Raw genomic sequence first — 19,426 nt, forward strand, 5'->3', positions numbered from 1 at the left:
AATAGCAGTATTTTGACAGCTCATCAACATTGCCCCTAAACCCTTTACATCCAAACTGACACCAAAAAGTAAATCTTTACTCCCTGACCCACAGCCCATTTTTCCTTCTAATTAAAATGAGATCTGAGACATGTTCATGAGATATCTTTGTTAATTAAAAACATGTAGGTTTAACAGAAATTTTGAAAAAAAGTTTGGTGGGATTGAGCAACACGCAGCCATACACAGGTTATACTGATGACCTTAAAATTTCTATTTAAATATGTTATACACATCCATATATTACACAAAAAAATAAATTTAAATTTAAATTTGTTCTGCATTTTTGCAACTATTTTTGCTATTGATTGACCTGTTCAGACACAAATTCTACATCAGTTTCATTCAATCCAACATATACTGTCCTGCTGCCACATATACCCAGTCCCCCCACTGAAATTAGACACCAGCAAACAGAGAATCAAGAGCATATTGATGCACTGACTAACACATCTATGAACTCATCGATGAAACTGTCTTTTCATCTAGATTATTGCCAATCTTATTCTCAAATCATCATCCATCCATAAAATGGCCTCCAACATACCTTTTTGCATTGTTTTTCTTGCAACCCCTTCAACTGTCAGGTCTGTCTCTAAAGCAGCTTCATCTGTGTTTGATGCAGCCTGCTGCTGCATTTGTGTAGTATCTGTCTTTGTCTCCAGCCCTTGTGCAGTGGACTCTGGTTCTGGCAGGGTACTCTGCTGGACTTGTGATGAAGCTTTGACAGAGGTTTCTGGAGCTTTGATGATGGTCTGAGGGCTCTGAGTATCGGCGCCTGAAGGTTTAGGAACTGCTTCTGTGGTCTGAGATGGAACAATAGGAGGTTTAGGTGGAGACAAATCTGGTCTGGTCTCATCTATGCTGGTTGGTGACTGACTCTCACTGGATTTGTCTGGTACAGCCTCTGCATTTGTTAGTTGTTCCCCTTTGACCTCAACGCAACTTTCAACTTCCATGGGCTCTGCCACTTCAACTCCTGTTTCCCCAAGCTCCATTGGTTCAGGGTCTTTGGCCTCTTTCACCCCAACATCATCTTTGACAAGATCTGCTTGATGTGTCAATTCAGAAACTGGCGCATTTCCTGTTTCAACAACCTTGGCTGTATCTTCCAGCACTACCACAGATTCTTGAACCTTTGTTTCCAATTTACATTTGGAATTCTCTACTTTAGGTCGATTTGCTGAAGCCATAGATTTTGATGGCATGTTTATGGCTTTTGCAGCTGTTTCTTCCACCTTTTCTTGTATCATAGCTCCTACTGCAATCAAATTGTCCTCCAGTGTTTTGGGTTTCTGGGAATTTGAGGTTATTTCTTCTTTGGGAGCCAACACCTTTGTTTCAGTGTCAATTTTTGAGCGTTTAGTTGGTTCATCAGCAGTCAGGTTTGCTGATTTCTTAACCTTGGCTGTTTCTTTCTGCCACCCCGCAGATTTTGTAGTTTTGGCTAACTGCTGGGTTAAGACATTTTTTGCTTTGGATTCCAAGACCTTTGCTTTCATGATGTTTGCTGAGCCTTCAGCTGAACCTTTTAAAGCAGTTTTCTCATTTTTAACATTGCCTGATGAAGCTTTTTTGGCTTCAGAGGGTGAAGATAAAGGCTTTGTAACCGAAGTTTTGTGAGGTGTAGGGAGGCAATTCTTTGTGGGGGTGCTGGTGGTTACGGATTTAGTGGTTTGAGGTTTGGAGACACTGGAAATGGCCGGTTTTCTGTGAACACAAGGAAGTTAAATGGTTGTCAATCAGAAGAAAAATGAAGGTTATGTTTTGAGTGTTTTATATGACTACTATAGTCAAGATCGTACTGTCCTTTGGTTGACTTCCTGTGATAACTGTTAGTCCATATGTATTAAACCTCTTTCTTAAAAAGAAGTAAAGCATATCTTACTGCTGAGTTGTAATTTGCTTCTTAGAAACAGCACCCTGTAAACAAACCAAATAAGATGTTATTTCAGATTAATCTGATTACACAACCACCAAACTACAGAAATGTTAATACACAGTGTCCAGACCATAAGCATTTGGATATTTACAATTTTTTGTGTTCAGGCTTTGTTCTTTAGCATATTCTGTTTGAAAAAAAATACACAGACCTACACATATTAAATCTGAGATTTAGTACTTTAATGTAGTATACATTATTTTACTTAAAATTTAATATACTGAAGCAGAGAGTCTTAGGATCAAAAAATTTGCAACTGTCCAAAGAACTATGGTCCAGACTGCATATTTCCCTTGGACATGAACAGAAAGATTAAGTGTAATACCCTTTCTCTGGCAACACTTACTGGCATTTCTTTCGTGTCACAGCTCTTAACACTCTTCAGTTTCTTAGCGTTGTCCTCTTTCTTGAAACACATGATTGCCTACATGTACACATACACATCAAACACATACATGTTTGAATTACTACAACCATCAGGACTCACTACATTCAAATACTAAGCATGAAACATTAACAGCTCACCACAAAGGATCAGTTATTTTCTTCTCTCATCAGAAAAACTAAACTGATGAGGAGAAATAGTAAAACATCAAAACAGGCATAAGCTGTGTTTTCAGATGTTTTAAGCATATGTATATTTCTAGTTCTGTTTTAGAAGACATACCGTTATTATTATATTATTACTTATAAATATATTTAAATGTACATGATTGGTTGCACATATTTATGTTATCATTTTTTTTGTATTTATTCTGTGGTTTTAATACTCTAATTTATCTCTCACACAGAGCACAGCCTGTGCCTGGGGTCAACAATAGTTAAGCCTTTCTTTAGTTCCAACTCCAGATTGTAACAGGCTTTAATTAGAGGCAGATCTTCACTGGTGAGGCTCAGTGTATTGAAGCACGCCTCCACTTCCCTGCAGTTGCCAAGCAGCCCGGTAGACTGCCTGTAACAAAAGGTGTAGCCATAAGTCCCCGGCCATCATCCACACATGGTCAAGACATGTACCAGGTTTATACCCAGTTTGTTTGAAAGAAAAAGTCTCTAAATCTGGCAACAACGTTTTAAGTTAGCAACACTGCAGGTTGTAGACATTTAATAGAACAGGTTTGCACCAAAGACTCCAACTCAGTGACCTGGCACTCAGCTGACCAGTGGTAGAAATATCATCACTCAGTCAGTCACTCTCAGACACACACACACACCAACCTTAGTGTTTGTAGAAGCTCTTGCCTCACTCTTCTGCTGACTGGGCTTTGCATGAGAGGATGTTGTTGTTGTCGTCTTTGCTACTGAGGAGGATGTAGAAGAAGAGGATGATGAGCTCTTTCCTCCAGCAGAAGAAAGCTGCGAGCATTTTCCTCCTTTGGGTGGCGAGGAGGATGATGATGAGGAAGACTTCATCTTGGCTAGCTCAGCCAGTAAGGCAGGAGCTAGAGTTTTAACCAAAGCCTTGAGGTCAGAGTCTTTTGACAGAGACTGGACAGCTAGAGGGAGAAAGGAAAAAAACAGTTTAAGACAAAACTGCAGCATTTTGGAGTTTCCACTGGGGCGAGGAGCTCTCTAATAAGACAAAATGTAGGTAAAGGTAAAAATGACATGCATATCTAAAGTATATATAAGTAAGAAGCACTGCTTCTCCCTAGCAGTTGAGCACAATGAGGACATGTTGATTTCATGAAAGAAAACATTTTGGTTGCATCTTTTATCCCTCTCTGTCCTACTTTGTCATTAAATATTCACTTTCTAAAATTTGTGATCCAATGGTTTGTTCTGATTATAAAAATTTTATTTTAATGTTTGTAATTTTAATGTGAGCAAGAGATCTTGGTTGGCAGAGAGTGTTATCTTTAGACAGACCCAGGCTAATTGTTTCCCTGTTTCATTAACATTTATATTCATATTTATATTTAGATTTAGATTTACTTTCTCATTTAAATCTCAAAAATATGAAGATGAATAAGCGCATGTCACAAACATATAATATTCTCTTAATATTAAATATACACAACAAAAACAGTTTATATTTGTGGTATGCACACTGATAGAAATACATTTTTTGCTATTTTGCAGACCTGATTTCTCCAGTAGTTTCTTCGCCAGTCTCTCTGCACTACTTGACCTCTTCCGCTGAGGGGATGACCTCTCTGTGGACGATCGTCTTTCACGACTTCTTCTTGGAGATGATCTTCTCTTGTCAACCCTCCTTGGTGATCGTCTTTCGCGGCTCCTTGGAGATGACCACCACTCTTCATTTCGTCTTGGTGAGAATCGTTTCTCATCTCTCCTCCTTGGTGACAATCGTCTCTCAAAACTCCTTGAACGTGAGCGATATCGGGAGGAGGTAGGACGGTCATACCGTGGAGAGCAAGACCGAGACGGGGAACTGAAGTACAGATAAATTCAATTAAAGAGTTGATTATTGTAATGTATCAAACATTTCACAGAAAGATTTGTTAAGTGACATTCAAATAAATGCTGATGCAGATTTAACAATAGAGTGCTGAGGGGAATGTCTTCTGTTCACCAACATTATTGCTAATATCAGAATTTGTGTCTCACAGACCTGCGAGCATATCTGGAGATGTGCGGTGATCGTGATCTGCTGTGTTTCTCTCTTCTTTCGTGGTGCCTTCGGGGACTAGGCGAGCGGGAACGGGAGCGGCTCCCATGCCTGGTTTTCTGGTGACGATGTTGGGAAGTCTTGGCAGAAGTTGAGGACGAGGGTTTAACATCTTTCCCTGCAGCACTGAAGAGAGAAGGGCACAAGGTAAGCATAGGTAAAATATAGGCAAAGAACATTTCCAAAAATCTGCAGGGTACTAGTTCTCATGTGGCGCGGTTGCTACTTGTGTGAAGACCAAAAAAACTACCTGGGCTCCAGTATTATCTCACCATTCCACTCTGGGTATCTGTGGAAAACAAACAACCAAAAACCAAACAATTCAAACACACCGATTAAAAAAAGCAAAGAGGTCACAGTTTGACAACAAAAGCCAAAGATATCTGCATTGAAGTAGAGTGTGATGAAGCACTGGCATTCAGGTGACACTTCTAAAAAAACTACTGCTGCTGAGGCAACACCAAAGTACAAGCTCATCAGGGACAAACAATCCATAGGATTATTCTCTCTTTCTGTCCAGTGTTACCTCTACAATACATTGGCACCTATTCATCAAACAATAACAATAAAGTGAAAAATTATAAGAAAGAAAAATAGACTTACTGTGCCCGGAGGACTTTGCATCGCTCAAGGTGAAGGCTTGTGTTCTGGTGAGAGAGCCAATCCTAGTAGTCAGAGCAACAAACACAAAGCATTTAGATAGAATTCATCACAACTTCAATCAGTTTCAATATCTCAACTGCCACGACACAAATTTTTGTTATTCAACATTACACCAGCACTGCAGGCATTTCGTGGATCTTAGAGCTTGTTCCAAAGCCTGTCCCCCCTACTCCAATTCTGAGCTTTCGTATGTCATATTTCACCAGGAGCTGACATTAGCTAACAGCTCAGAAAGTGAATGAAAATGTGTAAATGATGGTGTACAAGACAAATAATGGTGAGAAAAAAACATGAAAGCAAATGCAATACCTGGATGTGGACAAAAATATTAAGGAAAGTAAATCCTTTAGAACCTTTACAATAACAGCTTACTTTGATCAGCCTGAGTTCACAGGCAGCAAGTCTTTATCATGAAATATGATAAACACAAGAGTGCCAGTAACAACCACAATAAAAAGCTCTTTATTATATAAAGGTTATAAAGGTTTCAAGTTCATAGAATTTGGAGTAAAAATTGGAGTTCTTTTTTTGGGACAAAAAATATTTAACAATATGACAAAAAGGGAAGCATGGCTCCAAATTGATAATCAGTATCACAAAAAAGACCTGTTATTAGATACGAAATTAATTAAAATAACAAATGTATTACCAATAGCTGCAATAGTGGGAAGAAGATACAAATTGTATAAAGTGTACAAAGTGTATATTCAAACTGAATATAGACTGTGAAACAGTAGTCACAAATAAAAAACAGAGAAAAGGGGAGAGAGTGGTCTTCCATCATCTTCTAATGCAGTAGTTGTTCAGATGTGCAGATTTTTCTCCATGTCACGTTGATCCCTTGGTCCTGTTCACGACAATCATCTCAGAAGATGGCCAGTTCTCAAGTTGATCCCTTGGTCCCACTCATGGCAGTCATCTCACACAATGGCCAGTTCTCCTTATTTTATATCAAATTACGCAACAGTCAACAGTCACTATGAATCTGGCAATGGCCATTACACACTGGACTTCATCTGGCTGAACCAGACACTGATGTTCTATCGTCAGTTTTAAGTCGATCAAATCATGTAAATCAGACATTATGACCGTGTATTACAATTAACAATAGTTAACTGTAACTGGCATCCTCAAAACATTTTGGTACAACATGATTCATTCCGAGTACATTGAAATCAGTGAACGGGTTTAAAATGTCTCTCCAAGCTTTTTTTTGCAAAATGCTACCCAACTTAGAAGTGGTGGCAGGGTTTCTAATAGTATAACTTCATAGTAATTACTAATCCATTAAAATTCAAAGAATATTCACATAAATCAAAAGACAATACAGTATCGTGCTATCACACATTCTTTAAAAAAAAACACTTCAGATCTTATATACAAGCAGAAAAATTCAATAATTTAAATAGGTATGTTACAATAAAAATTTTTGACTTTGAAACAAGTAACCCACAATTTCCTTAAGGGAGAGAAAACAGAATGCAGTCTTCCACTTACCTTCATATGAGTACATTCTTTGTAACACAGAGAACAGGTATGTGGGAAGACTCTTGGTGTGGCTGCCGCATAGTCATGCATCATGGTCGGTGTTGGTAGACCCTTGGAGAGTGGCTTCGGTGGTGGATGCTGCCTGTTGGAAGGCGTCAGCAACTGAATGATGTTCACTGGGCTTTGGATTGGGTGAGTTGGAGCTGGAGGAATAACAATGGGGCGAGGATCACCGAGCATAAACATCGAATGTTGCATGGCACGTGAGGCATCTGTGTTGCTGGGGATGAGAGAAGCAGGAGGAACCGGTTGCGCGGCAGAATAACCTGGAGGCCACAATGTTTGTCCCATCTGTGGTACGGGCTGCTTTTGTGCCTGCTGCTGCATGTGCTGCTTCTGCTTCTGTTGCTGCTGCATCTGTTGTTGTGGCTGCTGCTTCTTCATTTGATCACCAACTATTGACCCTTTACCTTGAGATTTACTTTGATCCTTAGTGCCACTGGTGTTATTGCTGCCAATGAGCACAAGTCCAGGTCGGCCTGGATGCACACCATGGAACAGAGTGCAGGATGGTTGGGTTTTCGACGATGACTGGCCATCTGCCTTTGGTTCTTTCAAAGTAAGGGGTTTGGAGGGGTCAGACTTGATGACTCTTATGTCTGTGTCTTTCTTTGGTAGAGAGAAAGAGCTGAGGATTTTTTGAGAAGTCTGGTTTGGTTGGCTCTGTATTCGTTTAGCTGGATCATTGCTTGGGGGAGCTGCAGAGCTCAGTTTTGAACTGTAGGAAGAGCTGGTAACACAGCTACCCTGATCACGTTGAGAACCTAAAACACTGCTTTTCACCTCTGTCGTATTTTTTTGTGGCGGCTCTTGACTGCGGTTGCTACTATCATAAGTGTCCACCAACAAAATACTGCTACTCGCACCGCTGTTAGCTCCCCTGCCACTGGTCCTTCCAATCTCATCCACAACCCCTCCAGCATATTTTCCAGTATGTCCATAGTCAGTCACTTTACTGGACTGGAGAACAGCTGACATTTCCTCCTGGCGCATTCCTGCTCCTCCAGAATTACTCAAACTGTCCATTCCACTCACACCTCTGGTGGGCTGGGGTTCAGGGTAGGGTTTTGACTGAACTGCAGTCGTAGCTCTCTTGGCCTTCTGAATACGGATTTGGCGCAAGATCAATGGCAGGTTGGCAGGGGTGATCTGGTCTTCAGGGTAAGAGATGAGATATTCCAAGTCCTCTTTATCAAGTCCAAAGTGCGAAAGTATTTGAGCGGCTGATTCAGAAGTGTACTTGGGGCAACATGACTCAGTAGGGGCCGCACGTTTGTCTGGCACTGGATAAACATAATCACCCAATCCTGGAATGGACTGCATATCACGTTCTCTTTCACTTGAGGCATTAAATCTGCCATCACCACTACATGCAAAGCTAGATGAAGCAGCTGATGAATAAAATTTGGAGGAATCATCAGCAGTTGACTGTTTGTAGTTTGGCAACCAGTCCAAAGAGCTACTGCCATTTTCACCATCAGAGTGTCTATGTCCTAGAGAGGCAGAGGTCATGGGATAGGAGGTCATACTTGTGCTTGAGGAGAGAAACTCATCTCTTTGAGTGCTGGTAAAGCGAGTGCCCTGGCCTATGGGCTGATGCACCTGTTTGCCAAGAGACCTCACCTCCTCTCTGACTCTGTTAATGGGCATATCTATAGACCTCTCTATAGCCTCGTCCTTTATGGCACTACTCTGTTCAGGCCTACAGCTCTGTGAGTGAGGCAGCAGTGATGGGATCATTCCCCCAGAGTTGGCAGAAGTTGCAGAAGAGCAGCTGAAATTAGATGCAGGTCCTAGGTGAGGAGATGCCATCCGAGGGTCCCTCTCTGCCTGGATACTGGAAAGTCCATACTGTCCTTGGTTGGAACTTTGGTTCCCAGAGGCATAGGGGTTATATAGAGGATGAGACATGGTGTTTGCAACCTTCAAAAGGTTAAGGAGATTGATAGCTGCAGCAGTTGGGGAGGGAGGTGTTTGCAAGTTTGCTGCTCGACTGCCAACAGTGAGAGCGGTGTTTATCTGTGTCAGTGCTAGTTGGGCTTTCAATTGAGCCAGCCGCAAGGATGCAGCCTGCTGTCCAATCAGGAGCGAGCCCCCTGTGAGCCCAAGTAGGGGGCTCGTTAGAGGCCCGGGAACAGGAGGAGGGACGCCACGCTCCAATAGCAACGCAAAGCTGAAAAGTTAAGAAAAACAAAGAAAGTGGTTATTGAGTGGGACTGGACTTCAGTTTCCTGGTTGGGTAACATCCATCATCTGGAAGGTCTTGTCTGGACATCTCCACTCTGACGCTTCCTGTCCGATACACCGTCAGTCCATTGTTTTTTTATTCCTTGTCTTCACTAGCAAGAAAGAGGAGGGGAGGCAAAAGCAACAAAGCACAGATAAAGACAGAAAACAAGGTCACAGTTGTTAAGCAGAAACACTCAGAACACAGACAAACTCATTTATTTCCTTTCCATGCTCATCTCTGGTGGGAACAGTTGAGACTGGCTCCAGCAGACAGACAAAGCACAGTGCAAAATTTAACATCACACAACTACAATTTCACCCATTTTGCAAAGTTTTATATTCAGAAAGAAAAACACAGAAAAAAAAAATTTTTAGGTGACAAATCCAAGGTCACCTAAAAAACACTGGACGTAAGTGTTGCACTATATTGTTGCGCTCCTGTCTTGTTGACTGTATAACCTTAAACAGTAGTTTTGCAAGTTAAGGGTTACTGAAAAAAACAGCAAAAAAAACAAAGCATCCTGACCTAGATAAAGGTCAAAGTTTTGAGAGTGAAAGCAAAGGTTGGAAGAGGATGCAGCAGGTTTGGGTGAGAAAACAGAGATAACCCAGCTGGTGCTTTTCAGACAAACACTCCCACTTTACAAAGGAATTTGATCTGGTGGGAGGCGATATGAAAGAAGGGTTTTGATCTTTTCCTTTTTCCCCATTCCCAAAAGAAACTGTGCAATGACATTATCTTCATCTCTATGATTCATGTCAGCACTACAAAAACACATAAAAGACAATGAATATTGGATAGGCCATTGTTTGCATTCTTGTCATGCTAGGGCCATAACAGCATAATCACAATACCATGGTCATGTAATGTCTACCACAGGGTTGAGCTCATTACCATCATCACTGCAAAATTTTCTTTTTGTATTTAATTTTTTTGCAAACAGATGTGTGTGTCCATCCAGTGAATTGGAGTACTATTGTGGTGGTGGTGGTAGTGGGGCAGGTCATTGAGGATTGATCTAATATAGCACAGTGTTGTAGTGTACGAGCCCAGTCCATCATTGGCATTGTCATTAGCAGTTAACTAACAAACCGTAGTCCTACGTCATGCACAAGATTCATGACTGCAATTAGGGTTAAAGATGCAAAATGTTACAAGGCCTCCATGTATGTTTGGTTGCCAGACACATTTGTATCATTTATTAGAGACAAAGTGTGATATGTTGGAGCTATCACCAAAATCTAAGTTTCACAATCTTAATTACAACTTAGAATTTGATGTGAGCACTAAAGGAATTTTTCACAATGGACATTTTGTCATATCACAGTGGAAAAAATCACAGCAGTAGCTGCTCTGATTTATGGAAGTCCTGCCTCAGTAGCAGCATATCTTGAATATAACAGATCCATCCTTGAAGTTATCCGTAACAGATGTGCTTTTACTACTTTGTAAGACAAAATGTTTGCTGTGAAAAAAGCCTTTTAACAAGTCTGAATACAAACTTTAGGAAAGTACTTTTTTACTGCTGGCAGAAATCTTTGCAGCCCAGAGGCCGCATATAGTCAGTGGGATTTAATCGTAGTTGTTTTGGATCAATCTGTTAAGTTTTACACTGCAGTCAATACTAGATGCAATGTTTCCGAATGATCTTCACCGTTCAGATCCCTACACTCATCATCTGTGTCTGTGTCAACGTCCTTTAGAGAGTTTGGGACCCATGGGGGTGTTGGGAAAAGGTCAGGATTGTTGCTTGCAGTCACAAGTGCTTGGATTGCCATTTGCTTTGCTAGACCCCCCCCCCACTTTCACTCCTGACCTTGCACTATATCCTTCATACAGCTCTCTTTCTCTCTCTCTCTCTTCTTCTCCTCTGGGTAGCTTTGGTTTTTATCAGGCCAACCTCACCACTGTCTTCACTCACTGTCTTCACACTCAACTCTCTTTAAACATGTTGTGGATTTCGATATCGTTTGTTTTAGGTCAGAAGCCTCCGACTATAATTATTTATGTCCGTTCCAGGGAGGGAACTCATTTCATTTGAGGGCTTTCACCAGTACTCACACTGCTCACGAATATATCACTATAATAGTCCTCTGCTGCTCTCTAGCAATGAGCCAGACCCTTTAGTCAGCAGAGGTTGCAGAGGCCTGCCAGTTCCTATTTCATCCTTTTTATCCCGTTTTACAGGCTCACACTGGCCTGAGGACTTATTAACGCCCTGTATCATACCAGACTCCACTGACGGAGAAGCCTGCTGCAGTTTCCATCTCTGGTGGGCTACAGCCCCTCACTCTGCTCACAGCAGCATCCGCAAAACTTATTATGTTCTGAATTTATTTGTGCAGACCTATGAGACTTTTTCAGAGTGGCTGTCTTTTCCCTTACACCTAGGACTTTTTCTTTTCATTCGCATTCACCCATTCATACATGTTAGTACCTCATCTCCTTATTCCTGGTCTTTGTTTTGGGAGCCACATTTTTAATTATGGTCTTACCAGCATCGTCAAAGTACACAGCAGAACCTTCCCCCACATGAAAAATAAGCAAAAGCCGCTTACCTTTTATAAAGGCCACTGAGCGTCTGTGGCCTTTGACAAGACTGTGCCCCAAAGAGCTTTTTCTCTTTGCCAATTCTGCCTTTTTGAGTGGAAAAATCACCCAGAGAAGAGTTTTAAGATCCTTTATTCTAGCAAAAGATCTGAGTTTGTCTCTCCAGAGTGTAAGCCTGAGGAAATACCCTCAGATAGATAGTAATGAATCTCCACCCTGTGTCTCCTGTCAAGGACACTTGGGTCTTTCCTCAGGTGCAGGAAGTTCTCATCAACTTGACAGATGTTCTTCTCTCATCTGGTCAGGTGTGAGGCGCAAGGACACGCAGGGTCTGTTTCTTGTGAGGAGACGCGGAAGGATACATTTACTTTTCAGGTTAGAGTACATACCTGTAAGTTTACTACAGTATACTGAAGGTATGACCCTGTTTTATCTGCGTCACATCAGCACAGCAATTATAACAACACCAGCGTTTACTCCGACGCACTTTGACCGTGTGTGACTCTCAAACCGAAGAGTTATATCAGCATTTCTCAGGTTCAAGTGTCTAAATGTAGAAGACGGATATCTGAGTCGATACCTGTCCTGTTGAGGAGAGCTGCCGTTTCCGGGAAAGTGCGAGCACGGCCACCGTTTAATGAACACCGAGTAAAAAGTGATTTTATTTTATGTGAGCTTATTGCTCCGTGTTTTTATCAGCATACCTGTCCCGTTATTTCAGATCCATCCCTCTGCGGTGCAACTTCTCCGCGTTTGAAACCCGTTATGTCTTCCGGTTTACTTTTGGCGTAAAAGCACCGACCTTCAAAGTAAAAGCACGAACGTTAAAAGACCCTAAAACTTAAGAATAAAAAAAAAAATATTTGTCATATTTCCTGTGACTTGCTTGCCTTTTGAATTTAGCTCCAGGTGTCTTAAGTTGGTTAGGACTATATCCCAAATGTCTGCAGAACAAAAACAGCAAAGAATATGTGTTTTGGCTTACCTGTTGGAGGTTGTGGTGGATTTATTTATTTATTTTTTTTTTATTTTTTTTTTTTGCCAGTCTGCATCAGCTCCTTAGCCCCCAGCTGTGGTAGTGTTGTTTATTAAACAGCGATGATGTGAAGATGATGAAGGAGACTCCGCTGACACCGTCTTGCTTGTATATAAAGAGGTTTATTACAAAGAAGTCCAGCATCAAATCAAGCACCCTGGACTGAGAGAGGAGTCGAAGCCAACGTGAATCTCCTCTGAATAACTGCTCTAACTCCCCGTCTATATAGGTTGGTTGTCTTCATGAACCTAAGACAAAGTATATGGTCCATACCATAAAAGGCCTCATTTTCAGAGAGACACTCATCTCCCAAAGCACCTAGACCTGGGACCAAAAAAGGCCACATTTCCCTAAGACAGAGAAGCACCCATCTCCCATGGCACCTTTTGACCTGGGGCCCCTAACTAAACATGAAACACATGGGAACATGCATCATTTCAGCAATGATTACACAAAAGGCCTAACAAGCTGGGGGCTGTGTAACAAGGGAACCAAATAAAGGCCTCAAGAGCCCTAGTTCCTTTTTTTTTTTTTTTTTTTTTGGGTAGAATGAGTGTGGGACACCATTATTTCTAACATGCAAAATGCAAAATATAATGGTGGTTTAGAATCTTACTGGGTGAAGAAGGAAATGTCAAACTACCCCCACATGTGGAGGGGTGAACAGGAATAAGGCAGAACATTCTTGACTTGTACTCGGTGTCTGGGTTCATAAACCAGCGTCAGTTTGCTGTATTATCTTGCATTTTACAGTAAATCTAATTGATTACACCACACTCTCTTGTACAGTCTCTGTCTCAGTGTATTACTTACTTCCATAACCCCTACTGAAGTCAATCTGTTGTAGTCAATTTTCACTACAGATGTATTAAGCAGTATAAGATGTGACCCAGCATCATCAAAATATACTCTGCATTGTGTTATGTGATCCAGCATTATTAAAATGTATCTGTACTACAAAATATATCAAACAGTAAACGTATACGGTCAATACATCAACTGTACTCATGATTGAAGATAGAATTGCATGTTTCGAAGTTTGTTGTAACATGTGACCTGGAAAGATTTAAGTTTTTAAAAAATAGGGTCTGAGGACTCCTGGAAATACGGGTGTCAGAAAGCAGGGAAAGTTTGGTACTGTCCAAACACCATTAGAACCAGTTTGATCCAGTAGGTGAGGGCCTACATGCCAGCTGGCAACCATAGGGGGCTTTCCAAGACACAATTATTTCCAAGGTAATGATGGCTTCTTTTTACCAGTATATGAGATGAAGCTGTGTTTTTAGTTTGGCTCCAGAGCCACCTCGGGTTTATCTCTTATTTTAAGAATAAACTCTGTTGCATTGACCGTCTCCAGTGAATTCTTTAAAATTTTTGGGACTCCAGTAGGTTTGCAGTTGTGTTGAAAGTTAAGTGGGCTGGACTTCTGCAAACCAACAGATCTACTGGCCTGTCTGAAGAGTTTTTCTGTGACAAGGTACTCAGAGAAATCATTTAATGAGAGAGGAGAGGAGAATGTAGGATACTTAAAAAAAAAAATTCTGTCAATGTTGTCACAACCATCCCCTCACCCTTAACCTCATCACTGTTATGTAGGATTTTGTCACACAGTGGCGCCCTTCTCACAGAAATGTAGTTAATAAGTTTCACTTAGGGTCAAACAGTAAAAAAAAAAGAAAGAAAAATCAATTTGCATCAATGTAAATAGTAATTCAAAATTATATTGATGCATAAATATATCTAAATATTACTTATGCATTTGTGTTATTATATATATGTGTGTGTGTGTGTGTGTGTGTATTTATTATATTTATTTAATATATTTATATTTTTGGCCACTTGGGGGCAGAGGCAGATTCAGGTGATGATACTTTGCAGTTTCATCACAAATGAAAAACCCCTTTCACATTGTCATATTGTTTTCAAATTGTCATTTGATACATTGTTATCATGAAAATAGATAGAAAATAGATTATAGCCACTTTAAGGCTCATCCAATCAGATGACTGCTTACTCTAAACACAGAGAAAGTTTCTTCTTCTTTTATTTATTCATCTAACTTTAAAAAAAATATGTGTACTTTGGGTTTGGTTGAGATATCAAACAGTTCTTGTGCGCACACCAGATAAAAAGTGATATGATGGTTTATTTGTAAGATTTCAGGTAAATTATGGCCTCTAAACAGCCCATGACTTATAACTACAAATATAAACTAATGTGTTTGATATTTTCAATCAGGCAGTAACCTCCCATATCATTTACACATGAATTTATTCTTGATAAAGTTACATAAGCCCCAAAAAGAAGGTGATAAACCCTCTTCCTGCAAATAAAAACATGAATCAGTGAGGATTTTGTTGAGCTTAGGAGCCGCACGCCCCCTAAAGTTGCCAAGTTTGCCTAGTTGCTAAGTATGGCGGCAGAACAGCCGATGACAACATTAGCCAATCACACTCAAAAACTCTTCCGGATTCCACAATTGGATTTAATGACACACAACCAGATGCATACTATACTAAGAACCAGTATATGAGCTTGAAGTCTTTGATAATGAACAGCTATTGACTTTACAGACTGTTGAATCAACAGTTTATCAAAAGGTGATGATGAATATTTTCATTAAAGGATCATTCTCTGTTGGGTATTGCAGCAAATTACTAATATATCCCCTTTATCCCCTCCCCCGAACCACAGGGCTTAACACTGACCACAAAACAACAGCTGACTGGCAGTACTCCGGCAGTGTGTGTGTATTTGTGTGTATGTAGGAGTGTGTGTTTGCATGTGTCTGCGGAGGCTGAGCCAAAAGAAGTCTGATTTTATTTTCGGCTGTCATCGCTACCCTGACAGAGGCCTGGTCTCATGGTGGTGACCTCACCATGGAGCACACTCACATACGCAGGGGCGTCCGGCATATGGAGACGTGGGCTGATTTAGATATAGAAAGGACGACTTTGTTTTGCATTAATTTGACTTAAAGAGCCAATGTTTTCCACTGTAATCTCCAGTTATCTTTGGCCATCTTGGATTTCTGTCGTTAGTGTTATTTTATATCTGAGCAGTGTTGCCAAGATATTTACAAGCCCAAGTCAAGTCTCATATTGCTTGTTCCCAAGTCCGACTCGTATTAAAGTTAAAGCCAAATCCAAATTCTCTGTGTTGCACTGTAGTCCTATCTATCTATTTATCTATGATCTTACACCTTACACAGCCTCGAGTGAACTACTGAAGACCAATAAGTATCCTTGAAGCGATCCTTGAAAGGGACTACTCTGAAGTTACGATGGACCAACCTCAAACAATAAAGTCTACCGATCCTTCTGCCTCTGGATGTGAGTCTACCACCAAGGCAGAAAGTGAGGACCAGCTCAGGCTGAGTTGTTATCCTGCTGACACTGAACCGGCTGATCAAATGTCATGCAGGAAGAGTGCGTCAGCTACACCGAACGTCTGACCAACCGGACGATGGAGGGCCTCACTCATCTCTGAAGGCTTCTGCCCAGACGTGAAAAAGATCAAGAAAGTCTGCGTGTCTGTGATGATAGACCTGCAGAAGAAATTCTGTGGTGGGCACCTGCTGGAGTCTGGGATACGATTACAGGATCCAGTTTCAGATGCTGTCATCGTTCGGTCTTTGCAAGCCCACATCAAAAAGTTGTCAGCTTGCAAAGAAGGCTGTATACTTGTTCTCTCTTTCTAGTTGCACCCATAAAGCAGTACACAGCCAGCTACAAATTTTGTCCTGTTGCAGCCTTAATATTCATCCAGGTCATTATCCAAGAAACAACTTGAGGACTTGGTTGTAGATGTAGAACTGAGTCCACACTGCCCCTTGACCTGCCCCGAGGGCAGCAACCAAGTCCAGTTGCCTTCAGCTTTTGATTCACCTCTTATCTTGAGGCTGCAATATAACAAAATGTAAACAAAACCAAGGGGTCGAAGGATGTTCTGAATGCTATGTATAGTGAATCAGTGGTAATGCTGTAGCCCTCAGCAACCTGAAACTTGCTGCTTGAGAAGTGAAGTCATGCTCAGCTGTGCAGATGGTCGAGGCTTTATTAACGTTCAAAAAGACAGTCTGTATAGGACTGCCATTCACAGTAAACTGGAGTCATTATAACACGCATTACAACTTTCTTTTTCTTAGTCAAGTAGATGTTACACATACACTCAGCATCTATTTCCCCTTCCCCAAACAGCAAGGTCAGATTTTCTCTAATGATGTCAACAATTCTGGCTGGAGGTAACCTGACCCCAGATCAGTGACAACGGACGGCAACCGCCACCAAGACTGTTGAGGAATGTGAAATCTCAAATTAGTATCTGTCTTCAACCTGGGAATCCTTTCAGAAAAAATGAAGCTCCGATTCCTCGACTTCTCAAAACCGTTAACAAAACAAGTTCAATCAGCAAAATGTACATAAAATATTAAAAATAAATGTATTCAATGCAGAAAAAATATATTATTATATATCATATCATTGCATTATTATTGCTCGTGTATTTTAATAAAAGCAGTATTTTACTGTTGTAGCTGGTTGACTTTTAAAAGTGGATTAAAAGTATAAAGTGGCAGAAAATGGAAATGATCAAGCACAAGTACTTCAGATTTGTACTTAAACACAGTACTGGAGTCAATATACTTAGTTCCACCACTTGTGGGTGAAAACCCTAATTATTGCCCCTTTTAGCTGCCAACCCTCACCCAACATGCCCTCCTGGTCTGTTATGACAGGCACTTCCCAGGTCATGTGATGTGGGTATGTGGTTACCTCAGCGGCTCCTCGGGGGTCCCTGTGTCCTCGGTGACACGCCCAGCGATGGGCGGATGAGTTCAAATCATCACGCAGCAGGCACAGGGAGTTCACATGGTAACTCACACCGGTCACACCCTGCTGCTACACATGTCAGGGTCATAAATCTCTCCGCAGCATCTGCGGTTTATTACACCTTGATATTTTTGACGGATGATTTGAAGGAGGAGACGAGAGGAGTGAGGAGGACGAGGGGGCTGGACATGGTTTAAATTACATCGTCTTTAACTTCTGTTTTATAATTGGGGCGGTTTTTATGTTTTTCATTCTTATATAATCTAGATATCTTGTGAATTAGCCATTTTGGGTTTTTTTCTGTCCTCTACCTGTGCACTAAATTCTTGTCCCGTCTTTTAATTAACTGATAAACTGAAAATAAAACAAACTCAAGCTAAAAAAGATGAGAGAGATATGTAATATAAACGTTAAACGTCTGTATCTGGTGTCTGTGTGTGTGCAGATACTGCAAGAGCCGCTGGCATCCTCTGAGGAGCACTTAGCAGAGGGTCTAATAAGCGTTGATGAAAATAAATCACCACTAGCTCGTACAGAGAGCTGCCATCACTCACCACAGTGTTTGGACATCTGTGCATGTGTGTGTGTGTGTGTGTGTGTCACACAAGTCTTGACACAGGGAAATAGATGATTTGTCCTTGGACTGCGTGTGCAGAGATGTAATAAAGTATTTATAGTTGACATATAATAATTTTATGTACATTTCAGTGCCCTCCAGTATGAGCACATGGTGTGTTGACGATAAATACTGAACATCTGTTTATTTATGTAGAGCTGTTTTTAAGTCCTTTGGCACAAGTCCAAGTTAAATGCAAAGTCAACCGAGACAGGTGCAGGACAAGTCTCCTTAAATATTAACAAGAACCTGGTTTGATTTAATGAAAGCTTTAAGGATAAGAACTTCAACTCTAAATAGCTACATAGAAATCAGTGAATTATCATGCTACATGTAAGCAGCAGGACATTTTCACAGGTCTCTGGTGAATGTACAGTAGTTTGAAACATACTGAAATGTTCCCTGGAGTGCTCCTCTAAAGCTCCATCCAGTCTAAAGGTAGATGTCCATGTGTTTGTGATTATAAAGCAGGTCTAGGTTCTATATTAACACTATGAAAGTATCAAAGCCTCAGTCCACAGAGAAATGCACACAGCCTGTATTCAGAAACTGAGCCTTAAAACCAGCCGTCAGGACTTTGGACTGACCCAAGCCCCGCCCACCTGGACCCAGCATCCAACCTTGCAGAATTTGGTTTCTCTGAGTTTTTACCTGGAATCTGCTATATTTCTATTGGATTGGTGAGACGACAGTCAGCCAATCAGATGGGAGACTCAGAGCCTCTCTTCTGATTGGCTCACTGACCTGTTGTTATTAGAGCTCCAGAGGGAAGCCTAAGAAAAGAGATGAAAAACTCCATTGAGATGGTTTTTTGTTTTTAACATCACAAATACATCTTCTTATGGATATCAAAGACAGGAAAAGTGTAAAATATGGGACCTTTAAAAGTCACTTGAGCTGCTACTGGAAGCACTGTTCATCGCAAAGGTCACAAGTGAGAGACCCCCGACTGTCAGTCTGTAAAATCTGAAGAAATATTTTCTCTGACCTCGCAGGAAGGCTGAATGAGATGGACAGCGGAAAATGATAGTGATACAGCATCGTGTAGCATAGCGTGAATATGTGTGTGTGTGTGGGTGTAGTTCGAGTTACATCATCACACCTAAGCTTCATGTACAGCTGAGCAGAGTTTTCATCACCATTGAGGTATGAGTCATTAAGTTTCTGCTATTTAAGGAGACTAAAAATATATATTCACTGAGTCAAAAAAAGCAATCCAGAAATATGAGAGAGCAACACAGATTTATCACATATTTATTATATATATATATTATTATATATTATATTATTTTAAAAGCTACTGATTTGAACAAACAAACTTCAGATGATTCCTTTTGGACGACA

General features: G+C 40.8%; 1 protein-coding gene across 3 annotated transcripts in view; it reads right to left on the minus strand.

Annotated features, from left to right (window-relative positions):
• LOC139607136 (platelet binding protein GspB-like) overlaps nt 1–19,426 on the minus strand; it is a 39,629-nt gene that overhangs the window by 13,789 nt on the left and 6,414 nt on the right. For all 3 annotated transcript variants that reach the window (XM_071459789.1, XM_071459791.1, XM_071459790.1), the window contains exons 2-10: nt 6,771–8,994; nt 5,214–5,275; nt 4,861–4,899; nt 4,554–4,736; nt 4,063–4,373; nt 3,197–3,474; nt 2,328–2,405; nt 1,928–1,962; nt 587–1,749 (exon numbers count right to left, since the gene is read on the minus strand). In XM_071459789.1, the coding sequence (XP_071315890.1) occupies nt 587–1,749; nt 1,928–1,962; nt 2,328–2,405; nt 3,197–3,474; nt 4,063–4,373; nt 4,554–4,736; nt 4,861–4,899; nt 5,214–5,275; nt 6,771–8,994 (4,373 nt within the window). The remainder of the gene's footprint in view (nt 1–586; nt 1,750–1,927; nt 1,963–2,327; nt 2,406–3,196; nt 3,475–4,062; nt 4,374–4,553; nt 4,737–4,860; nt 4,900–5,213; nt 5,276–6,770; nt 8,995–19,426) is intronic.

The sequence above is a fragment of the Trachinotus anak genome, unplaced genomic scaffold, assembly GCF_046630095.1.
Source record: "Trachinotus anak isolate AG129_WGS33_773 ecotype Australia unplaced genomic scaffold, CSIRO_AGI_Tana_v1 ptg000023l, whole genome shotgun sequence".
Lineage (NCBI taxonomy): Eukaryota > Metazoa > Chordata > Actinopteri > Carangiformes > Carangidae > Trachinotus > Trachinotus anak.